Below are 22,094 nucleotides of genomic sequence, written 5' to 3'. Positions count from 1 at the left end.
TCTACTTGAACTTTTGAAGTGTTTTCTAAACTATTTTTTTTTTATTATAACTTTATTTGTATTTATCATAGGTACCTACTACTATAGATATTGCGTTGAATTATTTGCTATACTTAGATATTTATCTAAAAATTTTGATAGGTAAACGTGCCTTTTTTATCCAAACCACTTCTTCTATCGTATGGGTTGTGAGGTGGTACCAACATCAGCAACCGTGTCAGGGTAATTATTGAGCCGCCAAAGGCCCCTGACAAGCCTCATGTAACGATTACTCACTTACATCATCTTACTTACGTAAGTAGTAACTGGAACCAACGGCTTAACTTGCCTTCCGAAGCACGGATCATCTTACTGTCCGACCATCGAGTGATCAGTCTACCAAACTAGGGATCACAAAGTGATTTTTCTGATATGTCCCCACCGGGATTCCCATAAGTATGTATGTATGTATGAGTAATAATAAGTCCCATGTAACAGGAGGTGAGCCCATCGCCATTAACCGAGCACAAATCCTGGAAAACACGTTATATCGTTTAGGTATCTATGGTCCAATGGTCCGATTGATGAATGTGGAGGAAGCGAATGGAATTCCATAGTCTCTGCTTACCCCGCCCGGTGGGAAATAGGTGTGGGTTTATGTATGTATGTATCTATGGTCCAAATATGAATTCAAACTCATAAAGGGACTCGTAGGGTGTTATACTCATATGTATAACACCCTACTCTACCTGTGTTTCACAAATAAATCATTTTGTATTTGTATTTTTTGTATTTGTAAAGTCGAATTCAGGGGTGCTAGCCGGGATTCGAACCTAACACTACTACGAAGATGTACAGTCATGAGCAATATCATGTACCCACTTTAGAACCCTGTCGCACTATCATATTTGACATTTAATGAGACTTACGGTTTAATTTGTCAAAAAAGTAAATGTGACATGGTTTCAAAGTGTATACATATTAGTACTCGTGACCGCACCTAAGGCACGCCGTCTCCAAACAGTGCTAACACGGAAAACTAATTCATTCGGATAAATGGTCTTTATCTTAATGAAATGAACGTACCTACTACTTAATTAGTAATTACATAAGCCGTTAAATCTGTCTGGGACTTCAGTGTTTTGATAATGCAATCTCAATTATAAATGACATTGCTACAATTTTAATAGCGGTCATTAGTCAGGTCAGCGGGCATTATGCAAAAGTGAATAAAAACCTACCTATTTATTTCACGTGATAACAATTAATATACCTACATACACAACCTACTTACATTTATTTATTAAAATATAATATTTTTTATAATAAATATTTTTTTAGCGTAATTATCACCAAACTGTAAACTTAAACTACTACTGACTGTGAATTACGTATTTTTAGAATACAAAATACTACGAAAATGAACTAAAACAAGTGTATAATATTACAACTTCAACAAGTAAATTAACGCGTGAATGACTAATACTTATACATTGTTTTCAACATCTTACCTACGTATTTTCTGAGCATCCTGTACTTCAAAGGAACGCAGAGAATAAAACGTGCTTTGATTCGATAATAGCGTATTATGTATGAAATATCCGGTTTTTACAAGTAAGTAAGTAAGTAGTGAGATTCAATGCAACGGTGCCCTCATTTGAAAATGCACTCATTTCGTTCTAACTTTATTTTCCTTGCACCAATCGTAAACGAAGGACGGCATCTATAGAGCAATCAATTAAAATAAAGTTCTAAATAATAAAAAATCTAAATTAAGTTCTGTGCAATAAAGTGTATTTGATTTGATTTTATCCTTCAAAAGCGGCACCTACAACGTTTGTTGTTTAATACTTATACCTAATGTTCCGGACTTCGAAGATTATCTGGAAGAAATTGCTATTAAGCGTTATGACGTAATGAGACAACAGAAGCACAGTCCACTGCGTCATAAGGCAGTTATAAAAAATGAATGTAACGCAAATGAATAAATATTGAAGAACTTGTATTCGGGTACTTATTGCAAATATCCAGTTAATGTACTTATATCGTCAACTTATGTAAGTTCTAACTGAATGTTTGCAAAATGGCCAAAGATTCTTGGGTAGATGGGCTATTATTTTATTCTGGGTCCCATGGTTAACTTATTCGCCAAAAAAAAATTTTTTTATTTATGCTATTGTTTGTTAATATTTCTTACTATTATAACAATAATAATATTTAAATCACATTTTACAGGACTTTGCAGCGATGTTTAAAAATTATTTTTCACTTATTTTTATATTTATACTAGGGAGGATGCAGAAAAACAACAACTGTGTTACTTTGTTACATTATGTAGTTTTATTATTGGGAACGTTCACATTAAATTCAAACCTTTTTTTTTTTAAATTAAGATAAAAGATTTTTGAACTTATATTATTAAATAACGAAACATTTCAGTCTAATACATCTTTTTATGATTAGGTTTACCACTTCGTTACCTAATTTTGATTTTATGAGATAAACTTTTTTAATAAAATAGAAAGCAATAGCAGTTCAAGCACTTTATTTATGGAGGCCATTTATATATTAAAAATAATCAAAAAAAGTCAAAAATTTTAAAACATACTTACGTAGTTTTAGCTATAATTCTGAAAATGTCTCCATAAAAATGGGGGACAAAAAAGTAACGCAGTAGTTTAGTAAGTAACATAATGGTAAACTTTCCGCATCTATGGTGTTTAACTTACTGAAAACAATTAAAAACAGAATACAATTAAATTGAAACCATGACAAATTAAACAAAACTCTCTTAGAATAAAATAAAATCAAAACTTCTCTAAAAAACAGTATTAAACATACATTAGTTTCTGTCTGAGTCTCTATTCAGTCTTATTTTTCAAATATATTTAATGGGACATCAAATTCATTCAATACGTTTTCAGCAAATGGAATTCTATAGTCTCTGCTTACCCCGGTGGGAAATAGGCATGAGTTTATGTATGTATGTATGTCATCATCGTCATCAGCCTTACGACGCCCACTGCTGGGCATAGGCCTCCCCCAAGGATCTCCACGACGATCGGTCCTGCGCTGCCCGCATCCAGCGGCTTCCCGCGACCTTCACCAAATCGTTGGTCTACTTTGTAGCGGGCCTATACTGAGCGTCGTCCGACACGTGGTCGCCATTCTAGAACCTTTCCGCCCCAGCGGCCATCGGTTCTCCTCGCTATGTGTCCTGCCCACTGCCACTTCAGCTTTGCAATTCGCCGAGCTATGTCGGTGACTTTAGTTCTCCTGCGGATCTCCTCATTTCTGATTTGATCGAGCAGGGAAATACCGAGCATAGCTCTCTCCATTGCCCGCTGAGCGACACAGAGCCTCCTCACGGGATCCATAGTAAGCGGCCACGACTCACTGCCGTAGGTCATCACTGGCAACACGCAGTGGTCAAAGACTTTCCTCTTGAGACACTGAGGTATTTTGAACGAGAAGATATTCGCAGCTTCCCGAACGCTGCCCATCCGTGTTGGATCCGACGAGAGATCTCTTTCTCGAAGTTGGACTTACCTAACTGGATTATTTGTCCTAGGTAAATGTACTGGTCTACAACTTCGAGTGTAACGTTCCCAACCTGAACTGGAGTGGGTGCGACATGGTCGTTGGACACAAATGTTCGTGCTAAGACCCACTCGTTGGGATGCGTTACTGAGATGCTCGAGCATGGTGTTCTGGTCTTTCAGGGTCTCAGCCATTAGGACTATATCATCGGCAAATCGAAGGTGCGTCAGGTACTCCAATCTCAATCTCCCTCAGGATTTCGGGAGTCGACGAAATGACTCTGCCGTCCTCAGTTTTCAGTCTCGTTAGTTGACTTTGCCCAATAGACAGATCTTTTGCGAACACCTTGGAGTCCTTGTTCCGCTCTATAGCCACTTTAATACGTGTAGTATTAAATTGGCGAAGGTCGCTCGTCAAAGACTTCGAGATCTGTCTATTAAGTTGTCTATAATGTAAGACATCCGCTGAGTCCTGCAGCCTCATTTCGTGTCTCTTATCCATGAGTTCGAGTGTGTGTGCGAGAGTTTCTGCGTTTTGGTACGGCGGGTTCTAAAGTGTTTAGAACCTACCGTACGGACAGCATCCACCATCAGGTCGTTTATATCGTCCACTTCTGCGCAGTTATCAAGGTACTCGAACGGGTTTTGAAGCTCGAGCTGAAAGCGCTCGGGTTTTTGGATCTGGGCTGGCGCCGGTCGGAGCGTGGATTTTATCACTCGCGATCTTTCTAGCTTGATATTGATATTCAATGTGCCTCTTACCATGCGGTGATCACTTCCCGTCTTAACGGCATTGATCACAGAGACATCATTGAATATGTGCTTTTTTGTCGACATGATAAAATCGATCTCGTTTTTATAATTTCCACTGGGACTTATCCAGGTCCATTTGCGGGTGCGGGCTTTCTGAAGAAGGAGTTCATCATATAGAGGTTATCCTTCTCCATAAATTCCGCCAGCATCCGGCCTCTGGTGTTCCGGACCCCAAATCCAAATTGCCCCACTCTCAGCTCGTTACCGCAACGCTTCCCCAACTGTGCATTAAAGTCCCCTATCACAATCGTGTAGTGGCTTTTATGGCTATGCATGGCTTTAGAAATCTCCTCATACATAGTCTCCACTTCGTCATCGTGGTGTCCCGAGGTCGGAGCGTATGCCTGGATGACAGTCAGCGAATATCGAGATGATATTCTGAGTATCAGGCACGCTACCCTGCTCGAAACACTACCGATGGTCAACACGTTGTTGACTAGGGACTTGTGGACGATAAACTCGACACTCTGTAACGAAATAATTATAAATTAAATTATTAAAACCATTAAATTTGTAAATATTGAGCAAAAACTTTGAGTATTTCCACTGCGTTACGATTGCTACAACTGCGTTACATTTCGCAGTAACGCAGTGCATCGGTAACTCAGTTGTAGAAACCACGTGTATTCTAAAATAGCACTCATATGGTAATTCATTTTATAAAACAGATCGTGTACAATAAATATTTGCTCCTTTTTTTTAAGATATAACGTAAAAGATTATTCAATATTCAAAAAACTCACCTATCACAGCGGTCACTCAGCGGTCTCCCAATTAATACACGCACCTATCCCGCCGGCGTCCTCGCGACTGACTCGGCGAATTTCAAAGCCACGCACTCCCCCCGCGCCCCAATAATATTTGAATATGTTATACGACTTTTGGCGCAAATGCATACAAAATTCTAATTTTAAGACTCAGTTTCGTATGGTAACATAGTGTTCGTAATTTTTCGGTTTGCCGCGGGGACACAATAAATATTTTGGAATAATTAAAAACTGATAAAGGAAAATAATATTTATTATTGTTAAAATAAAGATTAAATTACGTGTTATTACCGCAAATATTACATTTTAATAGCGTCTTGAAGAGTTTTTAAGTAATGTATGTTTATATGGAGTAAATATATGAGAGGGACAGTGGAATTTTGTAGGGAAACAACTGCGTTACTCAAAAGTACAACTTAGTTACCGTGTTTTTGGTTAAATTCAAATAATTTTGATAAAAACGTGGAACATAAAAGCACGAGTATAACATCAGAAATGTACCAATAGTGTAATTATTTAAAAAATAATTGTTTGCTTTAATAAAAATCGTGTTTGAACGTGAGAGACAGGTTATGGGACCCAAAATAAAATAATAGCCCAGATATGTTTGCGTTAACGCCAATGAGATTGACCACCGGTCTTTAGTTCTCACCACTAATTTAAGAGTCACGCCCTTGTCGGTGTTGCATTCTTCTCCATGCTACTTTTTAGGGAAAAATAAACCCTGGAACCCAAACCATCCCCATCCATAATCCACATCTCAACCCACACGAAAGAAGAAGAAGGGAAAAATAGGGCAGTGGTCTTTATACCTACCCATTGTGAAACTGAATCCACTCAACTGAACGCCCGTTCTCTGTCTTTCCAGAACAAAGTAACCGTGCAAGATGTGTCCAATATGGCCGCTGCACCTGATCATAATCTACCTGCTGGCACTATGCCCGCTGTGGGTGCTCTGTCAGACCATCCCCAACCTGACCGCCAGCTTCCTGCCAGCCAGCGTCGAGCTCAACATGGACTACACTGAATACGTCAATGTCACGGTCAAGAGTAAGTTGGATTTGTTTATTTAGCAGCTTGGCCTCCATGGTCCAATGGTTGAGCGTTGGGCTCACGGTACGGAGGTCCCGGGGTTCGAATACCGGTGGAACCACAAAAATTACTTTGTGAACCCTAGTTAGGATATTGGTTGATCATCCAATTGTCCGAAACTAAAATTATCCGTGCTTCGGTAAGCCGTTGCTCCCGGTTATTCTCTCTGATATAAGTACGTCGTTAAATGAGTCATACCAGGGGTCTTTGGCGGCTCAAAAATAACCCTGACAACAGGGTTGATGAGGAATTGAATTTCGTAGAATCATAGTGAGCACCTACGTCCTAAAAGGAATCACCATGCAAAATTTTAGACTATTACCATTTGTAGTTTTTGAGATTTCGTGATGTGTGAGTCAGTAACCAATCGCTTTTATATATATATAGATAAATTTTATTATTTTCCTCAGGTGATGGTGCTTTGCTGGCGGGAGACGAGATGGTTATAGCAACGGATCATGACCACATAGCATCAGGGTCGTGGAACTCCACATACAAGCTGACAGAAGCTGATGAGAATAATAATGAGTGGACTGGGAGGATACGAGTCTACGGACGATTCCTTGGTAAGAAGTCTGATGAATGATGATGATGGAATGATTTTCGTGATACCGATCAATAAAGTTAAGCACTGTTGAGGGCAGATAATCTTTAGATGGGTGACCGAGTGAGTATCTTTTAGTTCGGCCTGGGATCGTGAAGGCATATAAAATGGTCGGATCCCAGTATTGGCACATGTTAATATCGCCGCTAGCCTTCGAGCGACTTGAGAACTCGAATGGTTTACTATAAACACCTCCGTGGTGTATGTTCCGTACTTCCCTCTGATTGATTGATGGGAGGTCTACAGGATGTTTATGCTATGTCATAGAATAAGGAATAATGCTACGTATAGAACGGCAACTCTCCGCCCCCCACCAGCGTCTGAGCTAGGTTTACCTCACCCCCTCGAACACAGTTTAGACTTGAATCGTATGGCGTCAGACGTCACACACACAGATGCGCATGTACGATAATGTCAATGTGTGGTGTCTGTGTAAAACGAAGTTGTTTGTATGAAGTGTCCGGGGTGTGGCTATGTGTCACTTGAAAGTATGTATGATTCAGACCATGATTCTCAGTTGATATCAATTGGAATTTTTGTTGCAAAAGTATGGAACCAAAACTAAAACTTTCATGAATTTTTTCGACAGGAAATTCCTCTTCATATATCAACTCAGTATCATGGTCTGAATCATCCCCCTCAGTATTCGTTACGATGTCACTAACACCCTGTAGGTATATTAAACCTATCTAACATTTTAACTTTCAGGAAGAACAAACATGTCAGTATCAGTGAAGCGAGGGTCTGCAGCCCCGACAGTGGCTGCGGAGCGGCTGCCAGTCGTGGTGGTGCGTCCAGAGAGGATCATCGACCGGATCTTCGTCACCAGTGTCGCTTTGTTTGTAAGTACTTTCACCATCGAAATGCTCAGCATTTCCGCAGCTTGGGTACCGAAATACATGCGGGAGGATTTTTCTATATTATTGTAGCTTTGGCTCAGATAGCATTAACTACTTGGCCGGACAAATGGGGAGCGCTGAGAGCTCTCACCCGGTACAAAAATGTTAGACAATAGGCTTGAGGGTGCCCAGTTGGGCGCGAACCTTGGTTCAGGGCGTCGTCTGAGGGGATTATATTTGAAAGAATCAGTCGACCCTATTGGACCGATAGTATAAGCACTGAATGAGGGAAATCGCCGACCACGCTGGTGGGGTCGGAATCGGGGTCCTGAAGTGCTTTTGTAGCGAGCAGATTACTCGCCTCTGGGGCTAGAGTAATTATCGATCGTATAAGTATTAGGTACGTCCTTCGATGCGGGGAGGTTCACACTAACAGCTCGAGTTGAAATAACGCTCAACAGGTATCTGCTGTCTCTGCCCCGCACCGATTCGTATCGGGCGCCGACCTTATCCCCTCTGGGTGTTAGTTAGTCCTTAGCCGCTAAATATTAGGGGAAAAAGCGTGCGAACAGTCTCGCTCGCATTTACGAGAGAGTAATAACATTCTTGTGTGGAGTGTCCTGTCTGTGGTTATGTACTAATCCACAGTAATATTCCAGGTATCACTAATCTTCATCAACTTCGGTTGCGCCATGCACTGGCCGACGGTGAAGGAAGTGCTAAAGCGACCCATAGGACCCGTCATCGGGATGTGTGGACAGTTCATCTTCATGCCACTTGTGAGTACCTAAATGTCTATTTGTTTACACTTTTTGAGAAGAACTACTAATTTTTTGTTTTGTTTTAACCAATTTTCACTAACACAGTGGCTGGACCATTATACGCTGCGATACTGGTCTATCAAGTTGGTCTAACAGAAAGCTCGGTGAGGCGTGGGTACTTAGTTCATCTTGTGATATACCTCTGACTACGTGTTTAACGAATGTCACTAATACACGGTCGGTAACATCGCTAGTGGAACAGACGGCCGATGGCGCTGGAAGGTTCTCAAGTGGCGCCCGCGAACTGGAAAGTGCAACGTAGGTAGGCTCCCCAAGGTGAACCAATGCCCTGATGGTCATGGGAAACCATTGGATGCGGGCAGCAGAAGATCGGTCATTGTGGCGAGCCTTGGGGGAGGCCCATCTCCAGCCCATGTGTCCAGCAGTGGACGATTTCTGACTGATGATGGATGATACACGGTCCCGACTAAAAAAAACCTTGGTTGTTCCATCGATTGGACCACATTTTTTATATTCTCTGCTGGATCGATTGATGAATGAAAAATAATAAACCGAGTAAATCAAACTTTGTATTCAATTAGCACGTTTGTAAGAAAACAATACCTACCTTTCAGATGTCATTCGGCCTGGGTTTCCTGATCTTCCCCAATGCGCCGGCAATGCGCCTTGGCATGTTCTTCACGGGGGTCTCCCCCGGTGGCGGCGCCTCCAATATATGGACCTTTATTCTCGGAGGGAACCTCAATTTATCACTCGCTATGACCTCCATCTCTACGCTGGCTTGCTTTGGTAAGTCCTAAGGTTATTGAAATGCTGCATGACAATCAAACAAACCTTAATTACCCTCATCATCACCAGCCCATTAACGTTCCCACTGCTGAGGCACGGGCCTTACCTATGGATGGATAGGGAGATCGGGCCTTAAACCACCACGCGGGCCCAGTGCGGTATGGTGGTTATTAACGACTGCTAATGCAGCCGGGACTAACGGAGGAGTTCGAGATGAAAACTTTTTTTTGTGGTCACCCATCCTATGACCGGCCTTTGCGAAAGTTGCTTAACTTCAACAATCGCAGACCGAGCGCGTGAACCGCTGCGCCACCGAGCTCCTCTAATTAATTACCCTATACACCATTAATTATTCAGATTGCTTTGGTAAGTGGGGCAAATATAAGCGCATTTGTCCTACACCTGGGCTCGACAAATACTATATTACGTGGCTCTCGCCTTAACCTGATGTTATGAAAGCTTAACGGCGCATTGGCGATTTTTGCACTCTATTGTTGTGGACGGCAAATAAATAACTAAAACATATTTCAGGTATCATGCCAGCATGGTTATTCTCTCTCGGACAAGTGGTGTTCGCGAACGCAAACATCGTCGTCCCGTACGCCCGTATCGCGTCGTTCGTGGTGGGCCTCATAGTACCCATGGCCATAGGCCTGGCAATGCAAAGATGGACGCCTAAAATAGCAGCATTTATGGTTAGGATCCTGAAAGGATTCTCAACTACGATACTCCTCTTCATCATTATATTCGCCATCATAACGAATTTGTATATCTTCGAGTTATTCACTTGGGAGGTGAGTTGATATTTTTATATATTTTTCATCCAATCATTGCGATCAAAAATTCAAAATTCAAATTCAAAAATGTCTTTATTCAGTAGGTAACATAGTTACACTTTGAATCGTTTTTTTTAAGGAATTGCTGCTCAAGAATGAGCAATCAACAACGACCGATAAGACCGCCTGATGTGCCTTTCTGTATTTGTAGTTCTTATTTATGTATCTTGTGACCGTTGTGTTCAAAAAAGTGTTTTTTATCTTATCACCTATTACGTTGGTCTAACAAAAAGCTCGGTGAGGTGTGAGTTAGTTGTGACTTAGTTCTTGCGATGCGTGTACCTCTGACTCAGTGGCGGCCCTAGCAAAATATTTACGTGGTGCAAGGCCTCAAAGTGACACCCCTCAGCTGTTTTCGATTAGTTTATGGCCACCGAAATTTAGATGTTAAATCACCCAGTATGAGTGTTACGTGGCCGCAATCTAACCCGATGAAAGTTTGCGGCCAGGGTGGACCAGTCTTGGTTGAATTTGACCCCCCACCCCCTCCCCCCCTATTACGGCGCCTGGTGCGGTCGCACCGTTCGCACCGCCCTAGGACTGCCACTGCTCTGACTACACCAATTGGGATGTAGTCGCGAGCTTATGTTATACTTATATCTTAACCTTCCAGATAATAGTAGCAGGCATGGGCCTCCCCTGGCTGGGGTATTCCGTCGGCTACCTCCTAGCGCGCATATGCAAGCAACCGCACGCGGACGCGCTTGCCATCTCCATAGAGACCGGCATTCAGAACACCGGCATCTCCATCTTCCTGCTGCGATATGCGCTGCCGCAGCCCGAGGCTGATCTTACCACTGGTGAGTACACTGCATACATTTATTTATTTATTTAAAAAATTCGTGCGCCTTACAGACACTTAGCCCAAAACGCCAGCAAGTCGTAATTACAATAAGAAAATTCCTGCTTTTCGTTCTGCTTTTAAATAGCCACCATCGAAATTATATAAACTGTCAAGGTAATTGTCAATAATATGTAAGTTGATGTGTGTGGGAAAAAAATATAAATAATTTGTCCAAGTAAAATCAATGAACAAAACGGCTTAACGCAGACGGCCAACTGTCATCTCTTTTTCGTCATTCCTCATACATGAGGACCTGTTGAATATTCTCATATTGATTGCCCAAATAATGTGTTCAACCGGAGGGAAGTCTGGAGTATACTTCACCACGATGCTCCGCTGCAGTTGGTGGAGATGTTTGGGCTAGTAACCCGGGACTAACGGAATCATCTTACTTAAAAAATCTATCTACCTTAGTCATCCTAATAAAATAAAAATACTCCACCACGCTACTAAACAAAACAATAATAAAAACAATATAATATAAACAATTTTATAATGTTCATGAATTATTAAGTATGCTCAATTATTAGATATTCCTTTTTATTATTGTAATCTCTTGACCTCATGTCATTGTTATTATTATGTTATCTTCATTTTTTTTATATTTTTATATTTTGCATGCTATAATGTTTGGCTAAACATGTCATGGACCTGTATAATTTATTCCATCTCTGTATACCGTGTTTAAAGCAAATAAAGATTCCATTCTATTCTACTCCACTGCGAGCTGGTGGAGGTGTTTGGGCTGGTTCAAAATTCTGGCGTACTTACTGATTGATAAAGAAACACCATTATATACTTAATTTTATATTTGTAATATAATTTCGTGGTTCCAGTGATCCCAGTGTCAGTGGCGATCATGACACCGATCCCAATGACGTGCATCTACGTCTACCAGAAGATCAAGGCTTGGTGAGTACTTGACACTTATTGTCTGGTGTGTGCTATCCGTGCGTTTGCCGTGATGTTGCCAATCGCTCGAGTCTGCGAACATTCTCTCAGGAAGTGAAATTAGACTTATAAATCAAATTGAAAGAGGATAAAAACTAGAAGCTCAAATGTAGGCGACAGCCCTGTTGGGTGTTCCTAAATTTTGACAGTTCTCCATATTGTCCAGCTAAAATTCGTGATAAACTGCTATGAAATGTGGAGCGACGTGGAGTGTACGAGTATTCCGTTTAAAATAAGTTTTCTTCTTCCCGATCTTTAGGGAATAAATATAAGACTTTGATTTTGCAGTTAAACGCTGCTCTATGGGTTTAAGTACTCAAATAGTATGGGGAACTGACATAAGAACCCTCAACAGTAGCGACACCTGATGGGAGAAATAGACAGTTTTTGTCCTTAGGTTTTTTTTCTTTTGGGTTAGCGATGCGCCAATGACAAATCTTGAGAATGATCATGGTCTTCAATGTCCTTAGGTTTATTAACTTTTACCAAAGACCAATACTTGGTCCTTGACTCTTACGATGTTTAAGATGTCAGAGAGCGTCCCCCAAAACGGACCTTGAATCTTGTCAAACAGATCTGAGGAAGGGATATGCTACAATAGTACCTAGCAGAGGTCTTTTGGACTGCATCACCACGAACTCTTTTAACCCTTTCACGTACAAAGACCATGGGTCATTGATGGTTCATAAAAAGTAGTATGACACTTTGAAATCGGAACGTCTGTAGACGAAAGTGTTTAAGATATATTTACTCTTATAATCGGTGATGGGATATTCGGGCGTTTATTTACCTAAAGTTGCGCTGGTTGACATAAATAGATAGCACTGACTGTTGTACTTACTGGAAAAATCTATCAAACCTTTTTTAAAGGGTTGATGTCGGTCACCGATCTTACGAGAGAAGAAGATTAACACTGTTCAGTATTTCGGTTAAGGAATAAATTATAATTTAACACAATTAATAAGAAGCACTTTCTAATAAAGGTTTTGAAACGTTTTGCTAACTTTAACGTTGATTTCCAAAGAAAAGACGAGTCAAGAAAAATCTTTGCCTAGAAATAAATTAAAAGCAGTAAATAGAACATACTAGCTATTATAGTATGTTTGAAGAAAATTATAAATAATTCGGTAAATTATACCGAGCGATTGGCATTCATCAATTTGTAAAAAGTTTTTTTTTTTTGAAAATGGTATTAATTGATTTGTGTCTGTTGGTGTGAACACACTGTAAAACTTATGAGTGAAATATTGAATACGTATGGAAAGTCTAAAAGAATAATGCTTTGTAAGGGGGTGGTATGCAAGTGAGAGCGAATTAGTTTGTGTTGTTCTACATAATTATATCTGTTTGATTTGCTAGCGTGGCTACATTTTGGGAAACCATTTTCATTGTATGGCCAAAAAAATATTGCCCTATATTATGATTTATCATTGACCCTTTACCCATGATACATGGGTCAATCTTGTAAAGGTATGGGTATGGGGATAATATTTAATTATGAAAATGATGAAGTATAATCTATTTTTTGATACTTGTTTTATTTTAATAACAAATATAGCGCCTATTTTATAGTATTGGCAATCCTTAAATGAGCTTGTGAAAGTTAGTTTGAATTCTTTCCTTATGTGAAGTTTTCTTCATTTGAAAGACTACAAATAAAACAAGTACTCATCTAAAAATATATTATAAGTAAGTATACCGTAAGATGGAAGAATCCTATCACGATATGGTAAGGGTTGAACTACATTTGACCGCACCGCATCGCACGTCCTATGCTTCTATCCTTTTCTGTCACTCAGAACCGTCATTTGCCAGAGCGAGATAAAAAGGGGGAGTGCGATAGTATTATCTCGCTCAAGCAAATGCCGGTTTTGAGTGACAGAAAAGGATAGAAGCACAGGAAAGTGTGATGCGTGCGGCCAGGTGTCTAACTCTAAGTCAAACATGGACACAAAAAAGACAATCCGAAAATTTTTACTTTTTCAAAATTTTGGGATCCCGAATTCATGTGTTATTTTATTGTTTTATTCCATATTCCATTCTCCATGCCACATATTCGATCGCCATAGTTTCGAAGGTATGTCGTCGATGCAGAAGTGAATGCTGCATGGTCGGTTGGTATAGGTAGACCGGTGATGGGGTTGGTGTTCTTATAAACTGTGTATGGAACTGGTGTCGGCGTAGAAGTCAATTATCTTTTGTTTTTTTTTATATTTGGCGTAGATCGGGTTTACTTCTCGGATAGTTTTTTTTCGAACACATAATTGCAAGCAAGACACGGTCCTCGCGCTCTCCCCCTTACTCTTTAGCGGCTTACGGCCATTTAAAACTAAAGTAAGACCCAGAGGGGGTGAAGTCGGCGCCCGATGCAAATTAATGCGGGCGGAGAATTACCATTCTGTACGTAGTATTATTCTTTTTATTATTCCGTGACCAATATAATACCAGTTACATACATGTTATAAGAAAGCGGGTACTCACTTCACGCTTGTGACGTAATGCTGTTCTAATCACTGGGATGTTTGGTTGAGGTGGATGTGACGGGTTATGTTACAAATATTAAGATGATTAGCTGACTATGCGATTGTTCATTACTGTATATTAACACTTTTCAACTTCGACGTTGTAGTTTTTATTTTTATAAAAATAAGACAATTTTTCCCGGCTCTTAACTATTTTTTACTTACAAAGAGAAAATTAAATCGAAAAAATTCTGACTCGGACGGGATTTGAACCATCAGCTCTTGTCAAGCCGAGACGAGCGTTTTAACTAACCATTGCACCACCGAGTCCTTCTCCTGTCCAGGCGAAATTCTTTCTATCTATGTATCGTCATTAAGCCGACGCCGATTTTTTCGATTTAATTTTCTCTTTGTGAGTTTCCCAGTTTCCCTAAGCACGGATAAGTGCTATAAAAACGAAAAACACTTATAATTTACTTTTTATTACCATGATGAATTTTCGCGTAATCAGCATTAGAAAAATGTGTAATAGTCCAATCTTCTGTGTGTATGAAATATCTTTCTCCGTTCTTCTTTTCTTTTGATTCTTCACTTTTCTTAAACGTTCTTCAAGAACTTTTTTGTAATCTATTATGTCCTTTCTTTTTTGGTTGTATGCACTTATACGCCCACAAGATGGTCTATTGTACGTATTTTACTAAGGTATGTCGTGTGGTGGCGTTGATAGCGTTAGTTTTAGTATTTTCGTAGTATGAACACTCTTTTATAAAGATAATGCCAAAAGAAAAGGTAGCCAACTGGGGGTCTAAAAACGCCACATTGTTGCAATTCATCTAAGAAAGCTATATTGCTATTTGACACGTGTGTACACTGCACGCGCTTACTTTTATAATTGCTTGCTTTTTTTTTAATTTGACATTAAAAGTAAGCGCGTGCAGTGTACCTACACACGTGTCAAATAGCAATATTGCTTTTTTAGAAGAATTGCTTCGATGTTTCCTTTTTAACCCTGCTGCTCTGCGTCTGAGTGTGCCTTGAAACAGGCTTAGGTATGTCCAGTAGTGGAGTGACACTTGATAATATATAAACACAAGTACGCTCGTAGTCCCTAATGGAGTGCGCAGAGCTATAAGTAATTAGAAGACAATTTTCAGTTGCTTTCAATACGAAATTCTAAAATGTTTATGATGAACAAACATGACATGTTACAGGGTTAAAATAAATACTAATAATACCCCTGCTCATTGTATCCATGTTATTAACATTGGTCGAGCAGGCGCCATAGTCCCCCATAGCCCCAGTATCCGGTCCATTAACCCCCAACCTAGTAGTATGAGGACAAAGGAAGATGGGCTCATCTTCCTTTGTCCCCATAATCTGCACAATAGTCCTACACGAACCGGGGATTGTCTTTGGGTGCACTCGAAACGACATACATAGGTATAAATAAACAGTCGATTTCAGGACAAAGGCTTCAACAATTAACAATATAAAGCAATACCTACTCTAACATAATATAATGTATATAAATACTTAAATTCTATAATTACCTCCTACGAAAGTTCATACTACGAAAAGCTCTAGAGGTGGTGGGTAGGCACAGTTTATTTGAGAAGAACATTGTCCAACTGTATTATAATTATATTAAAAACCGTTTTTTTTTACTTGGCCGGACAAAATTAAAAAAAATATAGTGGAAAACTATTGAAAAAGTTTGTTAAGTTCAAAATATATTTTTTAGTATAGTTGGATAAAGTTTTGGTAGCAAAACGTTGTTTTTGAGACCATTTCATAAGGATACTTGCCACTTTATGAAAAGGGTCCATCTTCCCTGCAAAACCTCTTCACCCTTTTCTCATGAAACCGTTTGTTCTTTTAGCATCGTCGACAGGAACAAACACAAGAAGTTCGTTGAAGAAGGTCCCGAGTCCGTACCCGGGTCGCGAGAGTCCCCAAGCATCGCAACCATTGATGTCGGACTCACTGGAAAGGAAGGGCAATAGGCTGGCCCACTTCGCGCACAATGTTTAAATAAATAGTTTTGTAGCGTCCCCCTCCAGCGAATGTAAGTTACCTACCTCCTTTCGGAAGTTTGGACTAAATAAATAAATAATATAGCTCTGACTAGTGTTCAAATGATATCGCTTTAAATAAAAACAACTATAATAAATAACAGATGTACCTAATAGCAAAAATTAAGGTAGCAAATACCTATAGTTATGTGAAAAAATGACGATTACAAAAGTTAGACAATTTCGTGTAAAGTAAGAAATATGAAAAAAATACAGCCTTTTTGAAGTCTTTTGAAAAGCAGAAAAGAGAGCCCAAAACTATGTTCAATTATAGCGTACAATAATACTATTAGGTACCAACATAAAAAGTAAGCGCGTAAAGGTATTTTTACAGGGATGCTACAAAAGTATTTATTTTTAAGTAGGTGTTTCTCTTTAGTGGTGTTGTTCTACTTAACTGTTGTCTCGACGACTCAATGTATCTTAGTATTATAATATATTATTATTATGAAAGGAAGTTTCAACAATTGTAACAATTTTTCGAACATTGTATTTGTGAACGCGTTTTCGCTATTTATCAAAATGAAATGTAGAAATCAGTGCGTTCATTATTTCGACTTTATTTACACTTTAGTTTTAGAAGTATTTTCTGGGTAGAAGTCACAAAAAATAATAATGTTTTAAACAGGTCGACCTTTTTGATAAGACTTTTTACAACATTACAAAACTTTTTTTCGTAAGTATTTTTAAAAGTTGTACCTACCCCAAAAAGCGACATATTTTCAGAGACCTGTATTTTTAACGAGAACAAATTAAGAAATTGTCGAAATAATGTTCACTAGATTTATTGTGGCATGGGCCTTCATATGTTTTGGCGCCATATCTCTAATTTTTTTTTAATGAGAGCTGCATGTTCGCTGTTCAAGGCATTCCTATTTTTGTCACTTTGATGACATAAAAATGTTCACCTATAAAATCTTCTACTGCCACACATTATACAATGTTTATGTTTAAGCTCTATGATACAATTTAATGTTAAAACAAAACACTGTTCATTAAAGCTCTTCAATGTTAAAGACAAGCATGCCTTTCCATAATTATGGAAAACTTAAGTTTTTAAATTTTGATTACGTTTTTCGTTATTATTATTTACAAAAAATACTAACTATTATATAAGAAATAATCGTACTCAGTGAATTGATAATTTGATAAAATATTGTTCCTATGTTATTTTTTTTTATTGTATTTTTTTCGCCTGGACTAAAGCAACCAGCCTAGGCCAAAAACAACGAATAATAATGAAACAAGATTTGCAAAAAAATGTCAATCATTGACTACGATTACTTTTTAAACTTTGTTTATTACTTTTTACACTGCGAAATTTACTATTATGTTGACTAATTTATTATGTTATGTTTATTGTTACTCTTTAATTAGAGCTGCGAAATTGCGTGCTTGTCTTAAAATAGACCTAAGCGCAAAAAAATTATTGTGTTTGTCAATATTTTGAGTAGAGCTAGCCGTTTATTAGGATTAGGGTTGGTTTAAAAAGGTGCTTTCGCAATGTTTTTATAGTTTAGAATGTTCTTTAACAAATGTTTTTTTTGTAAGTACGTTTAGTTATTTCGATTCCACATAACATTGACATTTATTAAATGTCTGGATTCCACACTATAGTAACTAATTACGCTGTGAGTGTGACACTTCTTGGGGATAGTAGTATTTATGTAAGTACAGCCAAAAGAAAAAAGTATACGGTACGTCGCGTCGGTACATCACCGGAGTATTATTCCTTAATCTATGACATTTTCCTAAAAACTTGTTTTCAAATTTTGAGGACATTCTAAGCTATATTGTTTTTACATAATTCGCTTATTTATTATAAATATTATATCATTTTTCGTACCGGGGATCTCAGTTGAACAATGTTGTAACAGCTCACATGACTGGTTTTATAGGTGGAACAGATGTAGGCTGCTATTGTTGAGATCAGTATTTTAAGTTATTTCTAATAACTGTGGAAGATCAATTTATTTGTTAAGGATGAAAGTATGAAATACACACTTTTCAATTAATACTGGCTTTTCTTTTAAATGTTTAATATGACCTACTTTGGTACCTGTTACGATGTACTATACAGGTGCTTCAAAAAAGTAAACAATAGTGCGTCCTTGTTGCTATTATAATAAGCAACATGAAAAAGGACGAACTCATTTCACAAAAAAAAAGTACAAGTACTAACGTCTCTTTGATAAAACCTTCACACAAACCTTCCCTCCGAGATTTCAACGACCACACTTCAAAAACACATTCCAAAATCAAAACCCTTTCACAATGAATCAAGACGCAAACTGTAAACACATCAACGTCAAAACAAACCGAAAAATGGAGTTGAAATAACCCGGAGCCGGACAAAATGAAATGAAAACATAGGCAATACATACCCTCTACCACCTTACCATAACTCTCCGACTAGCTAGCCTCCAAAAATGGGTAAACCGAAGTATGAGTTGCCGTCGTTGACGTTCCCTTATAAGATCAGCCGGCGGCTCAACCTGATGAGCTTGCCTCGTCGGTACATCATAGATACAGGAGAGGGGATGCCAGCCTTCACGTCCACTGGAGTACGGAACTCTGCACTCAGAGGACATATCACTGATAGAGTCAACGACGCGGCTTGGCCGTGGGTCCGGTGAGTTTTTTCATTGTCTTTAACAGTTCACTACGTACCACAGTAAAATATTTAGGTACTTACATTCAAGCTTAGTCGAGGACGTAGTATTAAGTATTCCTTATTCTATGGTCGAGGAGGGTACAGATGTAAAACAACGTTTTAAATAAAATGTTGCCATTTTAAACCCAAAATAAACCGTTGAAGACTCGCTTACAAAAATACAAGAAAAATATCATTAATGTAAATTCCATTGAATAAACGATTCTGATTCTATGCATTTTCAGTCGTCTCATCATGCTCAAGCGCACGTACAAAAACAAATTCCACCCAGACCGTCTGGAAAAGCTGGATCGCATGATCGAAGCTTCGAACGCGACCATGTACTCGAAATTGGCCAACTGTATGGTGGATCTAAAGAAGCAGGAGCCCAAAGACGCGAAGAAGAAACGGGGATGGACAGAGAGCGAGTGGAAGAAGCATATGGACTACATTGGGCAGATCGCTGGCCCGAGGAAGGAGTTCCAACCGCCGCCTGTTAAGGTACATTACTACTACATACACAAACTCACAAATAGTAAGCTCAAAATAGTAAGGTGTAAGCAGAGACTATGGAATTCCATTTGCTTCGATCCTGATACACTTCTCAAATCAAATCAAATACACTTTATTGCACAGAACTAAAATTTCAACAATCAGACATAACACATAACACATGAATACAGTACAATTTCATTGCTTCCTCCACATACATCAATCGTTTCTTACACACACGCCCCCGGTTCAGAGGAAAGTACATTATATTAACTAAATTACTCATACAGATTAACACAGTTAGCTATCGGTCTCCACAGTCCAGTGGTTGAGCGTTGTGCTCACGAACCGGAGGTCCCGGGTTCGGATCCCGGCGGGGTCATAGGTAATCACAAAAATCACTTGTGACCCCTAGTTTGGTTGCATTGTAGGCTGAGTCTCGATTGTCCAAAGTTCAGCAGTCGATCCCGGCTACTGTAGTCGTTACATTCATGATGATTCATGTTAGGGGCCTTTGGCGGCTCAGTGTAACTTTGACACCAGGGATGATGAGGAGAGAAGTTAGCTATGGACCATTACAGGCGATGAGCCTATCGCCCATATAATGGTACGTCGTGGTACATCACATCGAACATCGTGCTCTGCTTTTTTTATGATATGCCCGGAAAAATCGAAAGCCGGAAGCCGGAAGCTGAACGTGTCCTAGGATTTTTGTTCGCTCCCACTCCAGCAGTCTTTACTTTTGTAAAAAAATATGGTCCAATATTCCGCAGAGAGGAAAAAGCAAGCCACTGGACCAACTGCTGGGGAATCTCAACCGTTTGGCGCAGATCCCAGAATTTAAGGTATACAGACGACTATCAGAAGAAGAGTGGTACAGAGATCCCACTAAGGTAAATACCTTTTCATCATCTCCCTAGCATTATCCCGTTTTTCACAGGGTCCGCTTACCTAACTTAAAGATTTGACAGATCCGGTTTTTTAAAGAAGCGACTGCCCGTCTGACCTTCCAACCCGCGAAGGGAAATCCAGCCCAATACAGGTTACGTCACATACCTCCGAAAATGCATTTCTCGGGAATGTGGGTTTCGTCACGATGTTTTCCTTCACCGCTGGACACGTGATAATCATGACGTATGATCCAAACATGAATTCGAAAGCAAGTTCGATAATCATTGATTTAGGCCTGGTAAACAGTTAAAAGGTACTTAAAGTTACAGTTAAAGGTACACTTTTTATAAAAAGATAAGTACTTATAATGTTAAGTAAAATATGAGTAAAAAAAATCCATTTCTAAAGCAACCTTTATTACTTATTTATTTCCTCATGACTTCGTCAGTTTGTCGTACTTATTACCTAAGTACGTTAAGTGCGAAGGCGGAGGTCGTGTTACTTACTGTTATTAGACATTTCAACCTTATGTAAATAATACTTTAATTAAAAATGGCAATACTTTTTTATGGATCGATTAAAATTTTTATACACGGTGTATATAGATCGCGCTGTAGTATGTGCACACATACGGCATAAAAATCGCCTATATTATGAGATTGAGACTGTGCTGATAGCATGTTTGTGCATACAGTACCTATAAGTACTGACAGACAAGTCGAGGACCTTGTAACTTTTACTCACAACTTTTACAAGTTGTCGTTGTTGTTGTGGTTTTACAACCGTCCTTTTCCGAGGCTGTTATGTTACTTTATGTAATAACTACCCACAAAAAATAACGACACATCTTTTTCTCCAGGTGTCACCCAACGCTATGAAATACGTAATATCGGACAGAGTTAAAAAACTGGCAACCCCTAGGGCTCAACCGGCGGCTGACTGAGATACAAGATAGGTGAAATCACCGGCCTATACTTTACACGAGTTTAAGCTGTATAAAGCTCTCATACACAGCTTGAGCCAAAAGAGAACTTTGCCGATAATTCAACATGACAACTGACAAGTGTTATATTTAATAAAAAAAACAAAAATACCCGAACGAGGCGTAACGAGAACGTATTTAGTGATACCGTCTAAATATCTCATTTTTGGGTATTATAATTTTGTAAAAATGAACAAGGCTAGCCTCTCCGAGAGCTATAACGCTGTAGAAACAAAAAAAAATGCTTGGGATCAAAACTGGATACTTACCTCTTAACACCGGCCCAAGAAATTTATAGAAATGGCTACTAATCTCTCGGAAAAGTTGCTTGCCAATAAAAGTAAAAACTTATATAAAACGATGCTGAAGATCTTTTTATAAATGTAATTGCAATATTACAAGTCGGAATTGGCAACACAGATAAGCAATCCAATCAAGAATAGCAATTGTTACAAATGTTGCCTGTTCCCGTTTGTAAATACTGCTAAACTTTTTAATCTCATCCCAATATATAGGAGCAATGGCGCTTCGCGATTGGTATTTACATTTGGTGTTGCCAATTTAAATTTGTCTATTGTAATTAGCAGATTTACAAAAGTGACTCTAGTAATCCGTAGTTTGGAATGCAAGCTAATTAATTACTTGACGACATAAATCAATATTAAACTCTTGTACTCTTGAGGTGTTGTTGGGACTTCTAGAAATTT

The 22,094-nt window shown here is 38.9% G+C and overlaps 2 protein-coding genes across 3 annotated transcripts in view; both read left to right on the top strand.

Annotated features, from left to right (window-relative positions):
- LOC126377103 (solute carrier family 10 member 6-like) overlaps window positions 1–18,384 on the top strand; it is a 49,191-nt gene extending 30,807 nt beyond the window's left edge. For both annotated transcript variants that reach the window (XM_050024764.1, XM_050024763.1), the window contains exons 2-10: window positions 5,967–6,148; window positions 6,601–6,756; window positions 7,503–7,636; window positions 8,293–8,412; window positions 9,030–9,204; window positions 9,736–9,998; window positions 10,654–10,840; window positions 11,721–11,796; window positions 16,177–18,384. In XM_050024764.1, coding sequence (XP_049880721.1) covers window positions 5,986–6,148; window positions 6,601–6,756; window positions 7,503–7,636; window positions 8,293–8,412; window positions 9,030–9,204; window positions 9,736–9,998; window positions 10,654–10,840; window positions 11,721–11,796; window positions 16,177–16,300 — 1,398 coding nt within the window. In that variant the 5' untranslated portion in view covers window positions 5,967–5,985 and the 3' untranslated portion in view covers window positions 16,301–18,384. The remainder of the gene's footprint in view (window positions 1–5,966; window positions 6,149–6,600; window positions 6,757–7,502; window positions 7,637–8,292; window positions 8,413–9,029; window positions 9,205–9,735; window positions 9,999–10,653; window positions 10,841–11,720; window positions 11,797–16,176) is intronic.
- Window positions 18,385–18,798: 414 nt separating this feature from the next.
- On the top strand, window positions 18,799–22,063 carry LOC126377211 (uncharacterized). The gene is made up of 4 exons (XM_050024910.1): window positions 18,799–19,001; window positions 19,268–19,523; window positions 20,288–20,407; window positions 21,265–22,063. The coding sequence occupies exons 1-4, from the start codon at window positions 18,799–18,801 to the stop codon at window positions 21,346–21,348; spliced, it is 663 nt and encodes a 220-aa protein (XP_049880867.1). The 3' UTR covers window positions 21,349–22,063.
- The last annotated feature ends 31 nt before the right edge of the window (window positions 22,064–22,094 follow it).

Source organism: Pectinophora gossypiella, chromosome 22 (assembly GCF_024362695.1).
Source record: "Pectinophora gossypiella chromosome 22, ilPecGoss1.1, whole genome shotgun sequence".
NCBI classification, from domain to species: domain Eukaryota; kingdom Metazoa; phylum Arthropoda; class Insecta; order Lepidoptera; family Gelechiidae; genus Pectinophora; species Pectinophora gossypiella.
This window is presented reverse-complemented; position numbering and strand designations above follow the sequence as displayed.